This window comes from Ranitomeya variabilis, chromosome 2 (genome assembly GCF_051348905.1).
Source record: "Ranitomeya variabilis isolate aRanVar5 chromosome 2, aRanVar5.hap1, whole genome shotgun sequence".
Classification (NCBI taxonomy): Eukaryota; Metazoa; Chordata; class Amphibia; order Anura; family Dendrobatidae; genus Ranitomeya; species Ranitomeya variabilis.
Window position 1 is genome coordinate 388,895,837 of NC_135233.1, and position 26,429 is coordinate 388,922,265.

The 26,429-nt window shown below is 48.0% G+C and overlaps 1 protein-coding gene across 1 annotated transcript in view; it reads left to right on the top strand.

The window, feature by feature from the left end:
* LOC143809501 (sodium/hydrogen exchanger 2-like) overlaps nt 1–26,429 on the top strand; it is an 82,370-nt gene that overhangs the window by 45,098 nt on the left and 10,843 nt on the right. The window contains exons 7-9 of the mRNA XM_077292580.1: nt 18,574–18,644; nt 22,983–23,156; nt 23,314–23,416. Of these exons, the coding sequence (XP_077148695.1) occupies nt 18,574–18,644; nt 22,983–23,156; nt 23,314–23,416 (348 nt within the window). The remainder of the gene's footprint in view (nt 1–18,573; nt 18,645–22,982; nt 23,157–23,313; nt 23,417–26,429) is intronic.

A 26,429-nucleotide genomic window follows, 5' to 3' on the forward strand; every position in this document is an offset into this window, starting at 1 on the left:
AGTGCAAATTCTGAACAATAATTTAACTTTGCCTCTAAGGACGTATAAGCTGGATCCACTAAAGGCTTACTATAAAACTCCAAAAATATAAATTAACTTTTCTTCATTTCTTGATTTGTTTTATGCAGGACCGCCTGTCTATCTGCCCAGGCCTACTGCCTCTTTTCTTAGCACAGGACTACTGAGCCATCTCCCTATGGCTCCTAGGAGGACTCACCCACTAACCCCTACTGGTTCACTTCCTGTCCTCAATTTCTAGCAACATTATCAAACATTTTTTATAACTAACTAGCTGGCGACATATAACTTGTTATGTACAACATTATTCACTTTCTCTTAAGGCAACATTGTATATTAAGTGCAACTGGTGAACTTCCCCTTTAAGAAGGGACCATGTCTCTTCGAGGTAGTGCAACTGCTCAAGTTGCAAGTCCGTGTAAGGCAGGAACTCCTATACTGTTTCCAGGTCTTCGCAAAGAGTTCTCTTTCTTGTAAAACCAGCAGAAGGCACCCATAATAGGGTGCGAACTATTTACATCACAGTTTGTGAACCATTCACCGTCCATGATTCGGCAGTCTTTTCGAGATAGGGGGTATAAGGAGTAAAAGGAAAAACCAAAAGCAAAAATAAAAAGCAATAGGGATCCCGGGTAAACAAAGGGACCCCTTTAAGAACAACCCTGGTCGGGTACTAGCAGCAGAAAACACAGAAGACGAACAGTTAACTATATACATACTCGTGGTTCCGAGGTTTGTCCTCACAGAAGGTTACACTGCATCAATTGGTGACGGACACTCGCCGTCCGGCAAGGCTGCGGTCCTCTGTCCTCGGCGGATGCAGAATCAGTATCATTGGTTGGTCTCCCAGACGCGGTCAGATCACCTGGTTTCTGGATTCGAATGTCAGCTGTGGTTGCAAGTTCAGTAGCGGCGATAATACACATCGTGGCAACAGTAGTGGGGTTGGTCAAATCTGGGTTAGTCATAGTAGGGACAGCAGGTGGCGCTACTGCCGGCTCGCATCATTGGACGTCTTGAGCGCACCACCCCTGCGCACTCCGGTGGCGAGTGTAGGTCACCTGGTCCCCTTTACATGGTAGCTGATTGTCATATTGATTGCGGGTCGGGGTTTTCACATTGTAGCTGGTAAAGAAGATTTCTGTCGGCAGTCCCGGTTCTTGTATAGAGCCCCAACCCCGCTTCGGGTGGAAGGCTAGTACAGTCCCTTGCCTGACCGAGTTCCTCCTGTTGTGTTCAGTCTTTGGTCTCTGTACTCTCGGTGGGTCATTTGGTTCTGTCTCTTCTTGATTTTGCCATTGTCGAATTAAGCATTGCTTATACTGTTCCCAGGTGAGCGCAGCAATGCTGAGGCCCTCCTGCCTGGCCCCGTCCGGCCCGATCCGTGGGGTATCCCATTGGAAGGTCACCCCCTCTGAGCTCACATCTAGCGGTTTCCCCATCATTGTCGGTAACGGAGGCACCAGCTTCTCCATGGTGCCTGGGGTCAGTATTACTAGCTCAGCGGTGAAAACTCGGTTATTGTCGGGCTGGGGAGCGGTCACGGGAGCGGGGTCGGTCGGGGGAGCAGGATCGGTCAGGGGAGCAGGGACGCTTTCCATACCTGCGTCTGATGTGATTCCACCGATGTCGATCTGTCCCGTTGACAAGGACACTGGAGTCGGCTGCAGCCCGGACCGTGGTTCTTCCAGGGCGGTCTCCTGACACAGCTCTGACTTCCATTGCTTCGCATCGGCTGGCTCCATATTCGGGATAGGCTGGCTCGGCTCCGCCGCCTGCGGCTCCGAGAGGTCCGGATCCTCCAGCTGCGGTGGGTTCGGGTCCATCTCCGGTAGTCGAGGACAGGCCGGAATCACTTTGCCGTCGCTCTGGGACTCGCTGGTCGCCATCCCTGCTCCGGGATCTTCGGTGGCACATGCACGCTGCTCCTCCATTTTCTGAGGGCGTAGCTTCTTCTTCCTCTCGTTCCCACCGTTGCAAATCAGGGGGCGGTTCTCCTCTGCTTCTTGGCAGGTCGTCATCTCGCAGCTGTAGTCGGAGGGGGCGGTCACCACTTTTGGCGCTGCTTGGATAGTCTCCTCCCATGGCACGCCCTTCTTCTTCTTCTGCGCTCCTCTTAGCGCTGTAATGGCGGCGGTTTTGGCGGGAACTTCTGGCGGCAAGTGGCAATCCACAGTCTTTGCAATAAGTCACAGTCCAAGCACAATAAATCACAATTCCAAGGCACACATGACCTGATTCTTCAGGCTTAAGTAGATCCTGTTCGTGACGCCAAGTTTGGAGCGCCCGCAGATGCAGGGCCGTGGGGTACTTGGTACCGGGCCTCTCTGTCTCAGTTCTGGGGTCGTCACGGTGGCTAGACCCGGTCCGTGACCCTGCTAAGGGGCGTCCAATGAAAGTTGTAGGTGGTGGTGCGTGGTGTAGGTCGCGGTGAATAACGAAGACACAGGGTTGCAGTCTCTTTACTGAAGGCTTCAAGATCCTCAATCCAGAGTACGGTTAACAGGGCTGTCTGAGACCGGCCGGTCCGATGGCACCTCCAGAGTTCCCTTTGCAGGTGGAAATCTGTGCCTACCTTCTAGCGCCTGTGTGTTGTAGTACTTCCCTGCTGAGCACCACGGGATAGTCCTCACAACTGTTGTGTCTGTTTCTGATGTTCTTTCCCTCAACTTATGTATGTTCTGATGTTCTTCTCCGTCCTCCAGATGATATGGATAGGACGCACCCGTATGACGGGTAGGCCTGGAGTTCTTCCGGGACCCTAGTGACGCCCCTCTCCCACAGTTGCCCCTTATGTCTGCTTAGGTGATTTAGGTGAGACAGCCAACCATTAACTGTCCTGCCGTTGGTTTGAAGTAATGCTTGGAGCCCAATACTTCCTCGGCGTTCCAGCCACCGGCTACGCGCCTCAGTAGGATGATGCCTCGATCTTACAGCACGACTCCTACTGGTGTTATCTCCTTTTTGCTTTGATCTCGTTTCTCACTCTCCACAATAAACCTCGCTTCTTGTCCTTTCTTGAGATACCGCCGCAATGTAGTGCAGGCGCGGTTCCTTAACGTTCTGTCCTTTTCGCTAGGCCTCTGTCAGGATCCCACCCCTGACAGGGACCCCCCTGAATCTTCCCCTGCAACACCCTCTGCCACAGGATGTTGCCTGGTTCCAACTCAGTCAGCTTCTGTCTAACTTTCTATCCAACCCCCAGTTTTACCAGATTGTGAGGAGTGGCCTAATACATAGCACCCTTAGCTCCCCCTGGAGGCCAGACTATGAAGTGCATTGGTGTCTGTGATACCTGGTCAGGTGAACTCCTTAAGTGCCATCAGACGTACCATCACTCCCCTTAGCGGCGGAGCATCAGTACTGCAACGACCAGGACTCTGGGGCGCTGCATCTTATACTCCAGTAACATCCCGATCTACATTCACATCTGGAGCTGTACTCACAGTTCTGCTCTTTCCTTATGTCTTATACTCCAGTAACATCCCGATCTAGTCACATCTGGAGCTGTATTCACAGTTCTTCTCTTTCCTTATGTCTTATGTTAGTAACATTCTGATATACAGTCACATCTGGAGCTGTATTCACAGTTCTGCTCTTTCCTTATGTCTGATGAATCACTCTCCCCAATATATTGTGAGCGATGCCTCATTTGCTGCAAGTGAAAAGGTCCAGAAGGCAGAAACCATCAGTCTCCCTGGAGCAGCAGCGCGGGGAGAAATCAATTAAATCCGGCTCATTTCCTGCGTGGAACGTGCGCTGCCGAACCGCGACTCCAGCAGTTTATTCACCGCCGCTGCCATTAATGGATCCGTCCATCTGTGCTGATCTCACTATAAAGACTAAAGGTCAGAAGGATCCATCAGCCGAGTGTGAAGTCCTGCGGTGATGGGTGACGGACAGGCGTCTGCGGCTATTGGCCTGGGGATCCAACTCCATATTAATGACTGGTGTTACACTAGGTGTCGGCGGAAATCGATGGATGTGTGCCAGTGGCTTGCAGTATATTCAGAGAAGAATCACTGCGGCGAGCAAAGTCCAAGAATCCGCTGCCGATGACCAAAAACATGTCTGATACTCTACAGGCTGAGTGTCAGTCCAAACTGTAAGGAGGGTGAAGGGTCCATCACTTTAACTGGCTGCCAGGAGACCTGTGACGCACAGGAGGAAGAGCCTGCACACAGTGTCTGCAGAGAAGGAAGAGACTGCACCCATTGTCTGCAGAGGAGGAAAAGACTGCACACAGTGTCTGCAGGGGAGGAAGAGACTGCACACACTGCAGAGGAGGAAGAGACTGCACACACTGTCTGCAGAGGAGAAAGAGACTGCACACACTGTCTGCAGAGGAGGAAGAGACTGCACACACTGTCTGCAGAGGAGGAAGAGACTGCACACAGTGTCTGCAGAGGAGGAAGAGACTGCACACAGTGTCTGCAGAGGAGGAAGAGACTGCACACAGTGTCTGCAGAGGAGGAAAAGACTGCACACAGTGTCTCCAGTGGAGGAAAATACTGCACACAGTGTCTGCAGAGGAGGGAAAGACTGCACACAGTGTCTGCAGAGGAGGAAAAGACTGCACACAGTGTCTGCAGAGGAGGAAAAGACTGCACACAGTGTCTGCAGAGGAGGAAAAGACTGCACACATTGCATGCAGAGGAGGAAAAGACTGCACACAGTGTCTGCAGAGGAGGAAAAGACTGCACACAGTGTCTGCAGAGGAGGAAAAGACTGCACACAGTGTCTGCAGGGGAGGAAAAGACTGCACACAGTGTCTGCAGAGGAGGAAAAGACTGCACACAGTGTCTGCAGAGGAGGAAAAGACTGCACACAGTGTCTGCAGAGGAGGAAAAGACTGCACACAGTGTCTGCAGAGGAGGAAAAGACTGCACACAGTGTCTGCAGAGGAGGAAAAGACTACACACAGTGTCTGCAGAGGAGGAAAAGACTGCACACAGTGTCTGCAGAGGAGGAAAAGACTGCACACAGTGTCTGCAGAGGAGGAAAAGACTGCACACAGTGTCTGCAGAGGAGGGAAAGACTGCACACAGTGTCTGCAGAGGAGGGAAAGACTGCACACAGTGTCTGCAGAGGAGGAAAAGGCTGCACACAGTGTCTGCAGAGGAGGAAAAGACTACACACAGTGATTGCAGAGGAGGAAAAGACTGCACACAGTGTCTGCAGAGGAGGAAAAGACTGCACACAGTGTCTGCAGAGAAGGAAAAGACTGCACACAGTGTCTGCAGAGGAGGAAAAGACTGCACACAGTGTCTGCAGAGGAGGAAAAGACTGCACACAGTGTCTGCAGAGGAGGAAAAGAATACACACAGTGATTGCAGTGGAGGAAATAATGCACACAGTGTCTGCAGAGGAGGAAAAGAGTGCACACAGTGATTGCAGAGGAGGAAAAGAATGCACACAGTGTCTGCAGAGAAAAAGACTGCACACAGTGTCTGCAGAGGAGGAAAAGACTGCACAGTGTCTGCAGAGGAGGAAAAGACTGCACACAGTATCTGCAGAGGAGGAAAAGACTGCACACAGTGTCTGCAGAGGATGAAGAGACTGCACACAGTGCCAGTGCAGCCCTCCAGAGTCCAGGTCGTTGCAGTACTGATGCTCCGCCGCTAAGGGGGGCATTGGTACGTCTGATGGCACTGAAGGAGTTCACCTGACCAGGTATCACAGACACCAATACACTTCACAGTCTGGCCTCCAGGGGGAGCTAAGGGTGCTATGTATTAGGCCACTCCTCACAATCTGGTAAAACTGGGGGTTAGATAGGAAGTTAGAGAGAAAGCTGACTGGGTTGGAACCAGGCAACATCCTGTGGCAGAGAGTGTTGCAGGGGAAGATTCAGGGGGGTCCTTGTCAGGGGTGGGATCCTGACAGAGGCCTAGCGAACAGAAAGAACGTTACGGGACCGCGCCTGCACTTCATTGCGGCGGTACCCCAAGAAAGGACAAGAAGCGAGGTTTATTGTGCTGAGTGAGAAACGAGATCAACGCAACAAGGAGAATCACCAGTAGGAGTCGTGCTGTAAGATGAGGCAACATCCTACTGAGGCACGCAGCCGGTGGCCGGAAACGCCGAGGAAGTATTGAGCTCCAGGCCTTACTTCAAACCTACGGCAGGACAGTCAGTTCTAGTCGGGCTGTCTCACCCAAAATCACCTAAGCAGACACAGGGGGCAACATTTGGAGAGGGGCGACTCTAGGGTCCCGGAAGACCTCCAAGCCCACCAGTCATACGGGTGCGTCCTAGCCAGATCATCTGGGGGACGAAACAGAACATCATAATCGAGTTGTGAGGGAACTTCAGAAACAGACACAACAGTTGTGAGGACTATCCCGTAAGCTCAGCAGGGAAGGACTGCAACACACAAGCGCTAGAAGGTAGGCACAGATTTCCACCTGCAAAGGGAACTCTGGAGGTGCCATCGGACCGGCCGGACTCAAGCAGCCCGGTTAACCGTATTCCGGACTGAGGATCTCGAAGCCTTCAGTAAAGAGGTAAAGAGACTGCAACTCTGTGTCCTCGTTATTCACTGCGACCTGCACCACACCATAACATCATCACTCTCCATCTTCACTGGACGCCCCTCAGCAGGGTCACGGAGCGGGTCTAGCCACCGTGACAACCCCAGAACCGAGACAGAGAGGCCCGGTACAGGGTACCCCTCGGCCCTGCGGCAGTGGGGGCGCTCCAACTTGGCGTCACGAACAGGATCTACTTAAGCCTGAAGAATCAAGTCATGTGTGCCTTGGAACTGTGATTTATTGTACTTGGACTGTGACTTATTGCAAAGACTGTGCATTGTTATTGCCGCCCGAAGTTCCCGCCAGAAACCGCTGCCATTACAGCGCTGAGGGGAGCGCAGGAGGAGAAGAGGGGCGTGGAGTAGGCGTGGATCAGCTAAAGAGCGCGAAAGACAATGGCCGCCCAGTCTAAATATTTTTGCATCCTGAGGACGTGTCCGTCAGCAGCCGAGGTCCGCCTTCTCATCCTCTTTGGAGGGTGGAGACCATGGAGACGGGGCCGCCCACGAAAGAGACCGCGGGAAGAAGACACTGGAGATGAAGCAAAGATGGCGACGCCGGGAGCACCGCGCGGGGACGACCCGACCCAGCATGAGGCTGCACCACCCGACACAGCCCCAGACTCGCCATTGCTGCAGGGACTGGCCCTTACGGAGCTACCGCCGGGCCGTCTGAGGAGTGTGTAGCTGCAGCTGAGGCCCGGCAGATAGCACGCCGCCTCGAAGCCGACGCTCGTGTGACCGCTCGGCTGGGTCAGCCTACGGAGGTCCGCCTAACTTCGGTGTCCCCTGCTTCCTCCATCCCGGCCGCGACAGAGTGTGAGCTGCAGGCACAGGGCCTGAGGATCCTGCCGGAGGCAGAACACCTGCAGCGCCTGATGGCGGAGTGGCGGAGCAGACCCCAACCTGCGGCCCAGGTCGACCTGACGGGCGTTGAGGAGGCTCCGCCGTCACACTGGGGTGTGGTGGTGTTCTTCAACTCCCGGGAAGGAAGGGGAGTCATCCAAGAGATTGGAGAGCCGCTGCAGGTCCGTGTTGACCGGAAAGAAGTGGAGCCCTGCGGAGGAAGGTACGACCGCGACCTGGAGCCCGGGGATGCAGTAACCTACACTCGGTGGAGGAGGGAGGTCGGCTGGGTGGCTCGGGGCGTCCAGCGGTGCGTCGCACTCCAAGCCGCTGCCGGGACGCCGGAGGACAAATCCCCTGCGGAAAAGGTGACGGAACCTGCCCCCGCGGAGCCCCAGGAAACCCAGACCCACCGCGTGCTTATGAGTCGTGGTCGCTCCCGATTGAGGAGGGTGTCCCAAAGAGGAATCCTGTCGTTGCTGAGGCCAGGACCGGCCCTTGTTACGCCACCACGACCCGTCTGCCAGGCGAGGCCCGGAAGGAGGCCGCCTCCTGCTCAGCCAGAAACTGAGTAAGCAAGAATGCTTCATCACTTGTATATAGTTAACTGTCCGTCTTTCTATGTGTCTTCTTGCTGCTTCAACCCGACTAGGGTTAACTCTTAAAGGGATCCCTTAGTTTACCCGGGATCCCTATTTTTGCCTTTTTTGCTTTTGTTTCTCGTTCATCATTGTTGAAAAGAACTGCTGGATCATGAACACTGCATGATTACAAACTTATTGTAAATAGTTTGCACCTTCTTAAAGGTGCCCTCTACTGGTTTTACAAAGAAAAGGACTCTTTGCGAAGAAACCGTTCCTGGAGACAGTACCGAAGTCCTTGCTGTATACGAACTTGCAGCTTGAGAAGTTGCACTACCTCCAAGAGACTTGGTCCCCTCTTAAAGGGGACGTTCACCAATAGCACTTAAAGTCGAATAATGCTTACATGTAAAAGTTATATGTAGTCAGTCAGTTGATTATAAGAAATGTTTAATGATGTGTTAGAGAATGAGGACAGGAAGTGAACCCGTATGGGGTTAGTCGGTGGGTCCTCCTAGGAGCCATACAGAGATGGCTCGGTGATCTTGAACTGAGAGAAGGTTGATAAGTTCTATACTGTGTATAGTAGCAGAAAGGCAGTAGACCCGGATGAGAGATGGGGCGGTCCTGCAACAGAGCGAGAGGCGGTAGGCCTGGGGCAGATAGACAGGCGGTCCTGCAGATGTAAAGGTGAAAAATGAAGAAAAGTTGATTAGCCTTATAGCGTTTTATAAGAAGGTCTTTAGTGGATTCAGCGTATACTGTTATGATCCCAATGGCAGGGGACCTCAGAGATTACAGCAAAGTCTGCAAAACATAAATACCAGCTCATAGGGAAGTGGTAACTAGGCTGACCATATACCTGATCCTAGCACAAAACACTAACAGCAGCCGGGGAACGTGCCTACGTTGATCCTAGACGTCTCGCGCCAGCCGGAGAACTAACTAACCCTATCAGGGAAAATAAGACCTCTCTTGCCTCCAGAGAAAAGACCCCAAAGTAATACAAGCCCCCAACAAATAATAACGGTGAGGTAAGAAGAAAAGACAAACGTAAGAATGAACTAGATTTAGCAAAGAGAGGCCCACTGACTAATAGCAGAATATAGTAAGAAGAAATATATGGTCAGCAAAAAACCCTGCAAAATATCCACGCTGAATATCCAAGAACCCCCAAACCGACTAACGGCGTGGGGGGAGAATATCAGCCCCCTAGAGCTTCCAGCGATAACAGGAATCACATTTTGTACAAGCTGGACAAAAAATACGAACAATGCAAATGATCAAAAGTACGAAAGCAGGACTTAGCTTATCTTGCAAAGAACCAGGACCTGCAGACAGGAGCAAACAGAAGTGAACTGATTACAACGATGCCAGGCACTGGACTGAGAATCCAGGAAGTTTAAATAGCAACACCCCAGGCCTAACGAAGCAGGTGAGTACCAACCTGGGAAAGGACAATCAAAGTGCCAAACCACTAGTGACCACAAGAGGGAGCCAAGAAGTATAGTTCACAACAGTACCCCCCCTTTAAGGAGGGGTCACCGAACCCTCACCAAGACCACCAGGGCGATCAGGATGAGCAGCGTGGAAGGCACGAACCAAATCGGCCGCATGAACATCCGAAGCGACCACCCAGGAATTATCCTCCTGACCATAGCCCTTCCATTTGACCAAATACTGAAGCCTCCGTCTAGAGAGACGAGAATCCAAGATCTTCTCCACCACGTACTCCAACTCGCCCTCAACCAACACCGGAGCAGGAGGCTCAACAGCAGGAACCACAGGCACAACGTACCGCCGCAACAAAGACCTATGGAACACGTTGTGAATGGCAAACGACACAGGAAGGTCCAAACGAAAAGAAACCGGGTTAAGAACTTCCAAAATTTTATAAGGACCAATAAAGCGAGGCTTAAACTTAGGAGAGGAAACCTTCAGAGGGACATACCGAGAAGACAACCAAACCAATTCCCCAACACGAAGTCGGGGGCCCACACCGCGGCGGCGGTTGGCAAAACGCTGAGCCTTCTCCTGTGACAACTTCAAGTTGTCCACCACATGATTCCAAATCCGCTGCAACCTATCCACCACAGAATCCACCCCAGGACAGTCAGAAGACTCAACATGACCCGAGGAGAAACGAGGATGAAAACCAGAGTTGCAGAAGAATGGCGAAACCAAGGTAGCGGAACTAGCCCGATTATTAAGGGCAAACTCAGCCAACGGCAAGAAGGTCACCCAATCATCCTGGTCCGCAGAAACAAAACATCTCAAATAAGCCTCCAGTGTCTGATTAGTTTGCTCCGTTTGACCATTAGTCTGAGGATGGAAGGCAGATGAAAACGACAAATCAATGCCCATTTTAGCACAAAAAGAACGCCAGAATCTGGACACAAACTGGGATCCTCTGTCGGACACGATATTCTCCGGAATGCCGTGCAAACGAACCACATTCTGAAAAAACAAAGGAACCAGATCGGAAGAGGAAGGCAACTTAGGCAAGGGTACCAAATGGACCATCTTGGAAAAATGATCACACACCACCCAGATGACAGACATTCCCTGAGACACCGGAAGATCAGAAATGAAATCCATGGAAATGTGTGTCCAAGGCCTCTTCGGGACGGGCAAGGGCAAAAGCAACCCGCTAGCACGAGAACAACAAGGCTTAGCCCGAGCACAAGTCCCACAGGACTGCACAAACGACCACACATCCCGTGACAAGGAAGGCCACCAAAAGGACCTAGCCACCAAATCTCGGGTACCAAAAATTCCCGGATGCCCTGCCAACACCGAGGAATGAACCTCGGAAATGACTCTGCTGGTCCATTTATCAGGAACAAACAGTCTGTCGGGTGGACACGAGTCAGGTCTACCAGCCTGAAATCTCTGCAACACACGTCGCAAATCCGGAGATATGGCCAACACGATTACTCCCTCTTTAAGAATACCAGCTGGCTCCGAGACTCCAGGAGAGTCAGGCACAAAGCTCCTAGAGAGAGCATCAGCCTTGACATTCTTCGAACCAGGCAGGTATGAGACCTCAAAGTCAAAACGAGAGAAAAACAATGACCAACGAGCCTGTCTAGGATTCAGGCGATACTGTTGTGAACTATACTTCTTGGCTCCCTCTTGTGGTCACTAGTGGTTTGGCACTTTGATTGTCCTTTCCCAGGTTGGTACTCACCTGCTTCGTTAGGCCTGGGGTGTTGCTATTTAAACTTCCTGGATTCTCAGTCCAGTGCCTGGCATCGTTGTAATCAGTTCACTTCTGTTTGCTCCTGTCTGCAGGTCCTGGTTCTTTGCAAGATAAGCTAAGTCCTGCTTTCGTACTTTTGATCATTTGCATTGTTCATATTTTTTGTCCAGCTTGTACAAAATGTGATTCCTGTTATCGCTGGAAGCTTTAGGGGGCTGATATTCTCCCCCCACGCCGTTAGTCGGTTTGGGGGTTCTTGGATATTCAGCGTGGATATTTTGCAGGGTTTTTTGCTGACCATATAAGTCTTCTTACTATATTCTGCTATTAGTCAGTGGGCCTCTCTTTGCTAAATCTAGTTCATTCTTACGTTTGTCTTTTCTTCTTACCTCACCGTTATTATTTGTTGGGGGCTTGTATTACTTTGGGGTCTTTTCTCTGGAGGCAAGAGAGGTCTTATTTTCCCTGATAGGGTTAGTTAGTTCTCCGGCTGGCGCGAGAAGTCTAGGATCAACGTAGGCACGTTCCCCGGCTGCTGTTAGTGTTTTGTGCTAGGATCAGGTATATGGTCAGCCTACTAACCTAAACCAAACAAGGATCCCTAAAATATAACCTTTATTAGGGTAATTAAAAATAGACTTTATTATTCAATAGTTATTAAAAGTAAGAAGGCATACAATGTACCTAAACCGCCCTGTATAATACACTGATTCAACCTACCTAGCTGTGGAGGTAGGCACCCTACTTTACCGCGGTAGGCGCCCCCACTCGTCGCAGACTAGCCCTGTTGTTGCCCTAGGGCTCCCTATAATACAGGAAACCTGATAAGCACTGCAACAGATCACTATGGTGACACCTACCTAACAGTGGAGGTAGGCACCCTAAGTTGTCGCGGTAGGCGCCCCCACTCCGCGGCGGCTAGCCCTGGGGTCCCTTACTCGCCCTACAATCAGGAAAGATGAAAGATATATGTCCCAATACACCACACGAACCCGTGAAAAGACAAAAACAGAAAAAAATGACCAACATAACCAGAAAAAAATCATCAAAACTGAACCAAAAAATGTAGATACATTTCAGACCACTGTAACCCAGAAGGATGATTTATAAAAAATGCTGGTTAAATAAACAGTAGACTGATACGTCCCATACGGGATCACAGGTCACTAGAGTGTAACAATATACCTTAATCCAAATAAATATTTATATACAGTTATAGCACCTGGATACCTTCCACAATGCAAGTATAAAAAATGCTATCAGCATTCCTCTATTGTCTTAGAGAGGTATGGCCTTATCCTGCCATATAGTGCCCAAAAAGTACAAGGCTGAGAATTATATAACACTTGAGACTCTAAGGCCATGTTCACACGATCCTTTTTTTGATCCTTTTTTTTTCAGGTCCTGATTTGGAAAACCCGCAGTGCAAAACTGCACTGCTGATTTTCCTGCAGTTTCTTCTGCAGATTCCTCTGCGGGTTTTCAACAGCACTTTCCTATTGGTGCCTGTTGAAAACAGGAGCTGAATCCGCAGAAAGAAGTGACATGGTACTTCTTTTTTTCTGCAGGCAAATCCGCGCAGATTTGCCTGAGAAAAAAAGGATAGTGGGCACAGCGGTTTTTGTTTTCCATAGGGTAACATTGTACTGTACCCTGCACAGCGGGTTTTCCAAATCAGGACCTGAAAAAAAAAGGATAAAAAAAAGGATCGTGTGAACATGGCCTAATAATCTGATAGGTTACTGGCTCAGTGGCCAGAATCCAAACTGTCAGCACTGGACAAGGGTAAACATAAATAATATTAAGAGAGAAAGATTTATAGGCAGCAGGGACATATTAATAACCACCAGTGACTCATTGTTGAAACTTAACATTACAGGTTCAGTTCTAAATGTTAAAGCGCTCAACAATCCTACTGATGTATGCAAATAGGTGCAATTGCACAAAATATACTTATCAGCGTTTTGGAAGTTCCCATTTTGTTCGTCCCGCTTCTGCCCAAGATGCAATGATCAACTCTCTCAAGTAGTCCCCATACAATGTCCAGAAGCTGATTGTCTCAATGGTCAACTCTCACAAATAGCCTTCTAAGATGGGAGAGCCACCACCCTTTCCCGCAAAAAAGAGGTATCCCGAAAGGACAGTTCCTGAGACTTCGCAGGAACTGTTCCTCCTTGAGTGACTTTAAAGCCAAATCACAAGAACTCAAACATCGGTTCTGTGATAGGGGATACCCAGGTGATGTAGTAGATTCCGCATATTTTGCTGCTTTAGGCTCAAGCAGAACATCGCTATTGGTACCTAGACCCCATGTGGATGGCTCAGGAATTACAAGGCTCATTGGGACCTTTGATGACCAGTCCAGGAGGGTATATGATATCTTTAAGCGACACTGGCAAATTTTAAAATCTGACCCTGAGATAGGTAACTATGTGTCTCCACACCCGTCGATCACATACCGTAGGGGGAGATCTATCAAGGACAGTATAGTCCATAGTCACTTTATCCCCCCAAAAAGACAGAACACCTGGCTGATGAATAGATCGACGGGGACTTACAAATGTGGACACTGTTCCTTTTGCAAATTCGTTGAAGTGTCAAAAACCTTTAAGAGCTCGGCCACAGGCAGGACTTTCTCAATGAGGCAGTTTGCTAATTGTAGAACGACTGGTCTGGTATACCTATGTACATGTTCTTGTCATAAGGACTACATAGGGAAAACCAAACGTGAACTTCGAGTTCGCATTAGCGAACATCTGGGAGATATCAGACATGGTCGAGATACACCAGTTGCACGCCATATCAATACGGTGCATGGGGGGGATTTGAGCTCACTATCTTTTAAGGTTATCGAGGTGATTGCACCATCAGTCAGGTTGGGGGATTGGGACAGAAGGATCCTGCAACGTGAATGTAGATGGATTTATCTATTGAAATCTATGAGTCCAGTAGGCCTCAATGAACAATTGTCCTTTGGTAGTTTCATCTAGCCCTAGTTCTATTGGTCTGTTAAAGCCATGTATATTGATATGCGTATATTCTTTAGGGTCATTAAATATGACCCATTGTATATTATCTCTGTATATTTGACTTTATTTTTCATTGATTGTTCCATTTTTCCGAATGTTTAGGTCATTATTTACTTTCCATGTGATATTTACCCCTTTATATAATGATCTCTTTAATGTCTATTACGCTGGAGGAACTATCAAAAGTATCCGGTATTATCTCTCTCCGGAGCGATCGGTTTGAGACTGTGTGAGTTCCCCAAGACAGCCGAGCGCATGCGCAAGAGCGGCGCTGTCGGCCATTTTTTTGTAGTCAATCGAACTCAGTGCATTTTGCTAGCGTTTAGTATGTGATTTCCGGCCCGTCGCCAGTTTTTGTGCAGGTCTCTGTGCGTGCTGATGGCGCGCACTTCATGCGGCTGAGAAGCGGTGCAGTTGGCCATTTTTAAGTAGCCTATAGAGCCGATGGTACACTGCGGGTTCGGTACTTTTCACTTCCGGCTCGCCACTGCACTAAATGAATACCCAGCCGCATATTGATGACGCACACTCCATGTGGCATGGACGCCGGGGATGCTAACTCACGGCTCTTTTTAAAAGGGGCACATGGTGAGTGGATCCTATCTTTACAGCTCCTCTATCTCCTTATCGGCATATGTGGCTGTGCTATCCCTGATGAACCCCCGTTATACCCCAAAGAAAAAGGGGGGGAAACGCGTCGGACATTGGACGGGGACTACTTGTGAGAGTTGACCATTGAGACAATCAGCTTCTGGACATTGTATGGGGACTACTTGAGAGAGTTGATCATTGCATCTTGGGCAGAAGCGGGACGAACAAAATGGGAACTTCCAAAACGCTGATAAGTATATTTTGTGCAATTGCACCTATTTGCATACATCAGTAGGATTGTTGAGCGCTTTAACATTTAGAACTGAACCTGTAATGTTAAGTTTCAACAATGAGTCACTGGTGGTTATTAATATGTCCCTGCTGCCTATAAATCTTTCTCTCTTAATATTATTTATGTTTACCCTTGTCCAGTGCTGACAGTTTGGATTCTGGCCACTGAGCCAGTAACCTATCAGATTATTAGAGTCTCAAGTGTTATATAATTCTCAGCCTTGTACTTTTTGGGCACTATATGGCAGGATAAGGCCATACCTCTCTAAGACAATAGAGGAATGCTGATAGCATTTTTTATACTTGCATTGTGGAAGGTATTCAGATGCTATAACTGTATATAAATATTTATTCGGATTAAGGTATATTGTTACACTCTAGTGACCTGTGATCCCGTATGGGACGTATCAGTCTACTGTTTATTTAACCAGCATTTTTTATAAATCATCCTTCTGGGTTACAGTGGTCTGAAATGTATCTACATTTTTTGGTTCAGTTTTGATGATTTTTTCTGGTTATGTTGGTCATTTTTTTCTGTTTTTGTCTTTTCACGGGTTCGTGTGGTGTATTGGGACATATATCTTTCATCTGATTGTAGGGCGAGTAAGGGACCCCAGGGCTAGCCGCCGCGGAGTGGGGGCGCCTACCGCGACAACTTAGGGTGCCTACCTCCACTGTTAGGTAGGTGTCACCATAGTGATCTGTTGCAGTGCTTATCAGGTTTCCTGTATTATAGGGAGCCCTAGGGCAACAACAGGGCTAGTCTTCGACGAGTGGGGGCGCGGTAAAGTAGGGTGCCTACCTCCACAGCTAGGTAGGTTGAATCAGTGTATTATACAGGGTGGTTTAGGTACATTGTATGCCTTCTTACTTTTAATAACTATTGAATAATAAAGTCTATTTTTTAATTACCCTAATAAAGGTTATATTTTAGGGATCCTTGTTTGGTTTAGGTTAGTAAGTGTTTCTAGGATTCCGCAATATTGCAGTTTGGTTTTTGATATGGTCAGCCTAGTTACCACTTCCCTATGAGCTGGTATTTATGTTTTGCAGACATTGCTGTAATCTCTGAGGTCCCCTGCCATTGGGATCATAACAGTATGCCCTGCACACGTGCAGCAAGCTGATCCACACTAGTAATCAAGGTCTGAACATTCATGTCTGCAGCAAGCTTCAAGCCACTCAGAGATAAAGGGGAGGAAGAAAAAAAAAATTCCAAAAAAAAACAACAAAAAACTCAGAACTTCTTTTCTTTTAATCCCACTTCAGCAATGCATTAACTATTTATTGGCCTGGCATACTGTTTAAATAGGAAGTTTAAATAGCAACACCCCAGGCCTAACGAAGCAGGTGAGTACCAACCTGGGAAAGGACAATCAAAGTGCCAAACCACTAGTGACCACAAGAGGGAGCCAAGAAGTATAGTTCACAACAGTACCCCCCCTTTAAGGAGGGGTCACCGAACCCTCACCAAGACCACCAAGGCGATCAGGATGAGCAGCGTGGAAGGCACGAACCAAAACGGCCGCATGAACATCCGAAGCGACCACCCAGGAATTATCCTCCTGACCATAGCCCTTCCATTTGACCAAATACTGAAGCCTCCGTCTAGAGAGACGAGAATCCAAGATCTTCTCCACCATGTACTCCAACTCGCCCTCAACCAACACCGGAGCAGGAGGCTCAACAGCAGGAACCACAGGCACAACGTACCGCCGCAACAAAGACCTATGGAACACGTTGTGAATGGCAAACGACACAGGAAGATCCAAACGAAAAGAAACCGGGTTAAGAACTTCCAAAATTTTATAAGGACCAATAAAGCGAGTAGAAGTAGAATACCCGGTTGGGTAAGAGAAGTTATTTATAGTATGTTATTTAAAATATTTAACCATGTTTGTAATGTTCAAGTGTCCTCACCTCCCATAAAGGGAAGCTTTGTTCAAATTTACTTGTTATTGCATTTCAAAAATTGTATGTCTTTTTGCTGACATGTATTGTTGTTTTCTTCCAAGTCCAGGAGTACTGGATTTAACCGGGGGGGAGTGCAGCGCCCCAGAGTCCTGGTCGTTGCAGTATTGATGCTCCGCCGCTAAGGGGGGCATTGGTACGTCTGATGGCACTGAAGGAGTTCACCTGACCAGGTATCACAGACACCAATACACTTCACAATCTGGCCTCCAGGGGGAGCTAAGGGTGCTATGTATTAGGCCACTCCTCACAATCTGGTAAAACTGGGGGTTAGATAGGAAGTTAGAGAGAAAGCTGACTGGGTTGGAACCAGGCAACATCCTGTGGCAGAGGGTGTTGCAGGGGAAGATTCAGGGGGGTCCCTGTCAGGGGTGGGATCCTGACAGAGGCCTAGCGAACAGAAAGAACTTTACGGGACCGCGCCTGCACTTCATTGCGGCGGTACCCCAAGAAAGGACAAGAAGCGAGGTTTATTGTGCTGAGTGAGAAACGAGATCAACGCAACAAGGAGAATCACCAGTAGGAGTCGTGCTGTAAGACGAGGCAACATCCTACTGAGGCGCGCAGCCGGTGGCCGAAAACGCCGAGGAAGTATTGAGCTCCAGGCCTTACTTCAAACCTATGGCAGGACAGTCAGTTCTAGGCGGGCTGTCTCACCCCAAATCACCTAAGCAGACACAGGGGGCAACATTTGGAGAGGGGCGACTCTAGGGTCCCGGAAGAACTCCAAGCCCACCCGTCATACGGGTGCGTCCTAGCCATATCATCTGGGGGACGAAACAGAACATCATAATCGAGTTGTGAGGGAACTTCAGAAACAGACACAACAGTTGTGAGGACTATCCCGTAAGCTCAGCAGGGAAGGACTGCAACACACAAGCGCTAGAAGGTAGGCACAGATTTCCACCTGCAAAGGGAACTCTGGAGGTGCCATCAGACCGGCCGGACTCAAGCAGCCCGGTTAACCGTATTCCGGACTGAGGATCCCGAAGCCTTCAGTAAAGAGGTAAAGAGACTGCAACTCTGTGTCCTCGTTATTCACTGCGACCTGCACCACACCATAACATCATCACTCTCCATCTTCACTGGACACCCCTCAGCAGGGTCACGGAGCGGGTCTAGCCACCGTGACAACCCCAGAACCGAGACAGAGAGGCCCGGTACCGGGTACCCCTCGGCCCTGCGGCAGTGGGGGCGCTCCACCAGCCTGTGACAGTATAGCTATTGTGAAACCACAACTCTCATCATGGTCCTATCACCTGGTACATGTTCTTGAATAGCACTAGGACTTCTGCTTCCACTAAAACTACAACTCCCACCCAGTGTTCAGGTTTCAGACCTTCAACAGCTGACTCTCACTATGTCTACAGTTTTCACACAACTACTACTCCCACTATGCTCCCTCCTGTTGTTGTACTGCTGTTCTCTCTTCTTTTTTTTGTTTGTTTTTACTTTTCTGAGACTTGTAGTGATTGTCCGATGTGTTCACAATAGCCTGTGTCATGTCCACAGCTGATGGATCATCTGATCGTTGGGATGGAGGACGTGTGCGGCCGCGGGGGGCAGCTTTACTGGAAAGACAAGTAAGGATGATTCAGACATTAAGGTCGGGGTCACACCTGCGTGTGCAATACGAGAAACTCTCGCATCAATCCCCGACACTCGTCACAAGAGTGTGCCGCTGCATAGAAATACATACAGTACAGCCGCACACTCCAGTCCCGTGTGCCGGCGGTAGTGCCGGGTATTGATGCGCGAGTTTCTCGCATTGCACATGCAGGTGTGACCCCGGCCTAACATGGAAAATAGCAATCAGCCAAGATCATGAGACAACACAACAACATAACAAGCAAAGCACAACATAAAGTAACGGCACAATATACGGAGACACGAAGTAAAGGCACAATATACAGAGACACAAAGTAACGGCACAATATACGGAGACACAAAGTAACGGCACAATATATGGAGACACAAAGTAACAGCCCAATCCACGGAGACACATAGTAACGGCACAATATACGAAGACACAAAGTAACTGCACAATATACGGGAACACAAAGTAACGGCACAATATATGGAGACACAAAGTAACTGCACAATATACGGAGACACAAAGTAACTGCACAATATACGGAGACACAAAGTAACGGCCCAATATACGGAGACACAAAGTAACGGCACAATATAGAGACACAAAGTAACGGCACAATATACGGAGAGACAAAGTAACAACACAATATACGGAGACAATGTAACGGCATAATATACGGAGACAATGTAACGGCATAATATACGGAGACAACGTATATTGTGCTGTTACTGAGACACAAAGTAACTGCACAATATACAGAGACACAAAGTAATGGCACAATATACGGAGACACAAAGTAACGGCACAATATACGGAGACATAAAGTAACGGCAAAATATATGGAGACACAAAGTAACGGCACAATATAGAGACACAAAGTAACGGCACAATATACGGAGACACAAAATAACGGCACAATATACGGAGACACAAAGTAACGGCACAATATACGGAGACAATGTAATGGCATAATATACGGAGACAATGTAACCGCATAATATACGGAGACAACGTATATTGTGCTGTTACTGAGACACAAAGTAACTGCACAATATACAGAGACACAAAGTAATGGCACAATATACGGGGACACAAAGTAATGGCACAATATACGGAGACACAAAGTAATGGCATAATATACGGGGACACAAAGTAATGGCACAATATACGGAGACAACGTAACGGCATAATATACGGAGACAATGTAACGGCATAATATACGGAGACAACGTATATTGTGCTGTTACTGAGACACAAAGTAACGGCACAATATACAGAGACACAAAGTAACGGCACAATATACGGAGACACAAAGTAACGGCACAATATACGGAGACACAAAGTAACGGCACAATATACGGAGACACAAAGTAACTGCACAATATACGGAGACACAAAGTATCGGCACAATATACGGAGACACAAAGTAACGGCACAATATAGAGACACAAAGTAACGGCACAATATACGGAGACACAAAATAACGGCACAATATACGGAGACACAAAGTAACGGCACAATATACGGAGACAATGTAATGGCATAATATACGGAGACAATGTAACCGCATAATATACGGAGACAACGTATATTGTGCTGTTACTGAGACACAAAGTAACTGCACAATATACAGAGACACAAAGTAATGGCACAATATACGGGGACACAAAGTAATGGCACAATATACGGAGACACAAAGTAATGGCATAATATACGGGGACACAAAGTAATGGCACAATATACGGAGACAACGTAACGGCATAATATACGGAGACAATGTAACGGCATAATATACGGAGACAACGTATATTGTGCTGTTACTGAGACACAAAGTAACGGCACAATATACAGAGACACAAAGTAACGGCACAATATACGGAGACACAAAGTAATGGCACAATATACGGAGACACAAAGTAACGGCACAATATACGGAGACACAAAGTAACTGCACAATATACGGAGACACAAAGTATCGGCACAATATACGGAGACACAAAGTAACGGCACAATATACGGAGACAATGTAACGGCATAATATACGGAGACAACGTATATTGTGCTGTTACTGAGACACAAAGTAACGGTACAATATACGGAGACACAAAGTAACTGCACAATATACGGAGACACTAAGTAACGGCACAATATACAGAGACACAAAGGAACGGCACAATATACGGAGACAATGTAATGGCATAATATACGGAGACACTAAGTAATGACACAATATACGGAGACACTAAGTAATGACACAATATACTACTAACCAATATACAGTAATTGTAATGTAACAACATGATATTGGACGATTCTACTGTAACCATCAGCTCTGTACAGTTTAGAGCACAATATGAAGTAGTGCGACAGAACACAATAAACGGAGATGTATTATTACACCATAGTGTCATGGTGCCGATGTGCCCGGACTGTTATGAGTGGATACTTCTCTTTTTCAATATGAGACTTTTTATGTGCCCCTTATTGTTCATCCTTTTTGTGTCTTGTCATGGTGCTGCCTTATGTCTATACTTATTAATGATGAAGAGAATGAAACATGATCACAGCCTCTGGATTCATCCAGTCTGAAATCTGAGCCTCGTGCAGAAATCTTGACACCTCCGGCCTCGGCTGCCATCACTGAGGTTAGTAATGGTCGTCTGAGGAAGGTTCTGCTGTTGGTCGTATAAATCACCAGGATCCGCTGCCGGCAGCTCCTGTGTAATCCCCGACCAATGATGTCCCCAATGTGCTTGATGGAGGCAAGTCCGGAGACGCTGCGGCCACGGGAGACAAGTCCAGAGATGCTGCGGCCACAGGAGACAAGTCCGGAGATGTTGCGGCCATGGGAAACAAGTCTGGAGATGCTGCGGCCTCGAGAGACAAGTCCAGAGACGCTGCGACCACGGGAAACAAGCCAGAGATGCTGTGGCCACGAGAAACAAGTCCAGAGATGCTGCGGCCACAGGAGACAAGTCCAGAGATGTTGCGGCCATGGGAAACAAGTCTGGAGACGCTGCGGCCTCGGGAGACAAGTCCAGAGATGCTGCGGCCACGAGAAACAAGTGCAGAGATGCTGCGGCCACAGGAGACAAGTCCGGAGATGCTGCCACCATGCAGACGAGTCGGGAGACGCTGCGGCCACCGGAGTAAATTGAGGCCACACAGAACATTCACAGAAACTCCAGAAAAATGTGGCCTGGGGTGTCATGTGGAAAAATGGCTCCTGTGACACTGTACAAATGGCCGCACAATTAAGGACACCAACAAATCATTGTAAAGTAGAGCTGTTAGTGGACTTGAAATGAAGACTGGAGGGTCCAGTTACTGGACATTATAACCCCCCACACCATAATCCCAGGAGTAGGACCGGTGTGATGTTCCCTTTTAAAGGTGCAACACTAACCTCACACCACCACTCTCACAGGTGATCACGGTGTAGAGTAAGACAGAAATGGAGGCTGTCCTCTTCAATGAGGAGTCACGCTTTTCTGTTGGATGCACTGATATCCGGATATTAGTCTAGAGACCACGTGGGTGACACCATGAAGACGCCTTGACGAGGAAATGTAACACCGGTCCTACTCCTGTGATTATGTGTGGGGGCATAAAGACCAGTACCCGGACCCCTCCAGTCTCCGCTCCAGGGGCACTAACAGCTCAGCGTTACATTCTGAGGTGGTAGAACCAGCGGTGCGGCCCCTTCTCCAGTGCGGTGACCACACAGCAGTGGATCCTGATGATTTGTACAATCAGCTGCAGAACCTTCCTCAAATGACCATTAATGACCTCAGTGACAGCAGCCGAGGACCGGAGATGCCGGGATTTCTGCACGAGGCCGGAGGTGCTGGGATTTCTGCATGATGCTCAGCCTCCAGACTGGATGGATCTAGAGGTTGTGATTATGTTGTTTCCATCTTCTGCAGATCAGTGATGTCTCCGTCCTGTGACTTCCATAACTTTTCCTTCTGGGTGTTCTGATCTCAATGTTGAGTGGATATTGTTCATAGATAGGAATAAATGTTGATTGGATATTACAGATAATGTATAGATTGTATATTGTCTATGGATTATATACAAATTGTACAGATATCGTCTATGGATTGTATAGATTTCATCTATGGATTGTATACTGATTGTACAGATATCGTCTATGGCTCCTATACAGATTGTACAGATATCGTCTATGGATTGTATACTGATTGTACAGATATCTATGGATTGTATACAGATTGTACAGATATCGTCTATGGATTGTATACAGATTGTACAGATATCGTCTATGGATTGTATACAGATTGTACAGATATCATCCATCATTTTACAGGTTTGAGCAATTTGATAATCGATGTCTGAGGAGAATTTTGCTACGAGATCATCAGCCAAAGTCCAGCATCGTCCTCCTGTATGAGAAGCTGGAGAAGAAGCACGCCATCGAGCTCGCCGAGGCCGGGCAGTTGTCATACATGTCATCATACATGTCACCCGCTGCGTCTTCATGGTGAGCGGTGATCCCTTGTAACCAGTGAGCGACCGCCCCGCGCTCGCTATCCACAGATGTTAAAGTGGACTGACAAGTTATTAGTACAACTCTATATTTCCTCATTACATGGAATGTACCGGCCCTTTAATACATTTATATTTCCAATCCCTTTTAGTGAAAGCTACAACCAATCACCGACCAGAGTGAGATTTACCGAGAAAGAGAAGGACGACATCCAGAAAATACTGGGCGCCAGTCTGTATCAGATAAGGAACAGGGTGAGCGCAAAATGTCTCCTCCTCCAGAGCTGCAATCACTATTCTGCTGTTACATCATGCCTTATCCTCCAGAGCTGTATTCACTATTCTACTGTTACATGATGTCTTATCCTCCAGTCACCTCCAGAGCTGCAGTCACTATTCTACTTTTACATCATGTCTTATCCTCCAGGTCTTTTATTAAATAAAATAAAAATACTTTACATGACAATAACCAAGATACATTACAAATAAAACACCACAGAACAAAACATAAGAACAAAGCTCCAATCAGACGACAACAAACGACAAAAATCACAAAGAAATAAACCAGAAATGGAACCAAAATGGAGAAAGTTCATGACCTACAAATCAGGGACGAGAAAGAAAAATTCCAATAAAAATAAAGCAAAACTAAAAGACAACAAACAAAATACTCATAACTACATGAATACCCCTGTAAAAATGTTACATAATAAATAGTATAAAATCATATAAGACCCCCGGCCCAGCTTCATTCATACTACTATATACAACCCCAACTACATTCACACCGTCCTATATACAATATTATATACAATATATACACTATAAACACATTATACTAAACCAAATATTATACAACACCGCAAACACAACAAAACCCTACTGGTCCCACTGCCTTACCTCACAGCCACCCCCTTACACCACCACATTCACCCCACAACAAACCTAAATACAATACAGAGTACAAATTATTATTATTATTTTTATATGTATATATATATATATATATATATATATATATATATATATATATATATATATATATTTTTTTTTTTTTTAATTATATTTTCATTTATTTTTTTTATTTATTTATTTTTTTTTAAATATATATATATATATATATATATATATATATACACACACACACACCTACTCTAACTATCCCGCCACCCCTGATCCAGCTCTGGCCACAAAGTTCAGGAATTATCCGAGCTAGGATCAGGCCCCAAAGTTTTTCCCCAGGCGGAGCCTGGGCCAGGCCAGATCAGTCTCTTATCACCGCCGTTGAACCCCCCAATCCCCCCACCCAACCTAACTAAGACCCTCTATTATACACACTATATACAATATATACAATACACTATATACAACATATACATAAACCAACTTCACAGAACACAACCTACATACTCACCACCCAAGGCTCAAGTTCGATGCCTGCAAACCTTCTATTCAGAGAACAGAAATACAAAACAAAAACCTAGGGTGTAAAGATATCAGCCCACCACCAGGATATAGGAGCGCTAACGGACTAAGGCACCCCGAAGGAGAAACCCCTCCAGAGATGGGCCGCCCTCCGGGCACCCAGTCTTTCGCACTCCAGAGAACGCACCTTCACCAGGGCACCTAGGATGCTGCTACAAACTTCATCTACACGGAGGATTTTACGCTGCGTCGTAACTAAAACTCGTGCGTTCCACGTGAAGTACCTGACCACTGCGCTGACTAAGAATAAAGTAACTCGGTCCCTTCTCCCGAGGTCTCTGAACACTCCATAGGCCCACTCGGCATAGGACAGAGTGGCCAGCCGCGGCCAACCAATGGAAGCGCCCACCCTGTTGTACACCTCTGTATTAAAGGGACAATGAAGCAGGAAGTGCTCCATGCTTTCCAGCATGGTAGCACAAGCCTCACGGGGAAAATTCCTGTCCACGGAGCTCCTGTGCTTCAAATTGTCCCTCACATACAACTTACCTTGGAAGCAGCGCCAAGTCAAGTCCCAATACTTCTTGGGGATCCTGCTAGAATTTAACAAACTTAACCCAACCTCTAGATCCCGACTCGGGCAGTCCTTGAGGACCAATGGTCTCTGAAAATGCGAAAGCAAGACCCGCATGTCAAGGAGTTTCCTCGGGAGGGACCTCACTTCCCACATTCCCAGACCCCACCAGCGCATCATCTTCAGAACCGGGGTAACATAAGCCGGGAGATGCCCGTGCGGTGTGCGAAGATCCTTCAATCTTCCCCCTGTCTCCCATTCCTGGAAGAAAGGCTGAAGCCATCCCTTGCAGGAGAATACCCACGGAGGAGCCCTCTCTTTCCAGAGGTTTGCCACAGTAACTTTCAAAAAGGTGTTCACTAGGAACACCACGGGGTTTACCATATTCAACCCCCCTAGTCTCCTCGTGCGATAAGTGACCTCCCGTTTGACTAGGTTTAGTCTATTCCCCCATAACATCTGGAAGAACAGACTGTAGACCCGTGTCCAGAGAGGCTCCGGCAAGACACAGACGCTGCCCAGGTAGATTAACAAGGGGAGCAGGAAAGCTTTGCACAGGTCAACCCTTTCCCTCAGGGTCAAAGACCAACCCTTCCATTGGTCCACTTTTTGGGCGACACCCTTGATTCTGCCTTCCCAGTTTTTCGTGGGGTAATCACCCTGGCCAAATTCGATGCCTAGGACTTTGGCATGTTCTTGGGGTTCGGGGAGGGTGTCCGGAAGATCAAACGTGGGATCCCCGCCTCCCAGCCAGAGACTCTCACACTTGTCCTGGTTGACCTTGGACCCGGATGCCTCCGAGTAGCTCTCCACTTCTGACATCACCACCATCGCCTCCTCTTGCGAAGAAACAAAGACAGTAACGTCGTCCGCGTAGGCCACTACCCTCAGGATAGCCTCTGGCGCCAACCCGCCCATCCTCACCCCCGCCAACGGTCCACAATCAACCCTTCTGAGGAAGGGATCGATCGCAAACGCGTAAAGCAAAGGACTAAGAGGGCAGCCCTGGCGGACACCAAATCCCACCCCGAAAGGTTGTCCAATCCACCCGTTTACCAGAGTGAAAGTCTCAGACCCTGCATACAAGGTCTTAAGCCAGTCCACAAACCCTCCAGGCAGACCATACCTCAAAAGAGTGGACCAGAGGTACTCATGGTCGACCCGATCAAAGGCTTTTGCCTGATCCAGGGTCAGCAAGAACCCCTTCCAAAGGCCCGCCCTGCCCCGCTCCACGGCCTCTCGGACACCCAGAACAGCACTGAAAGTGCT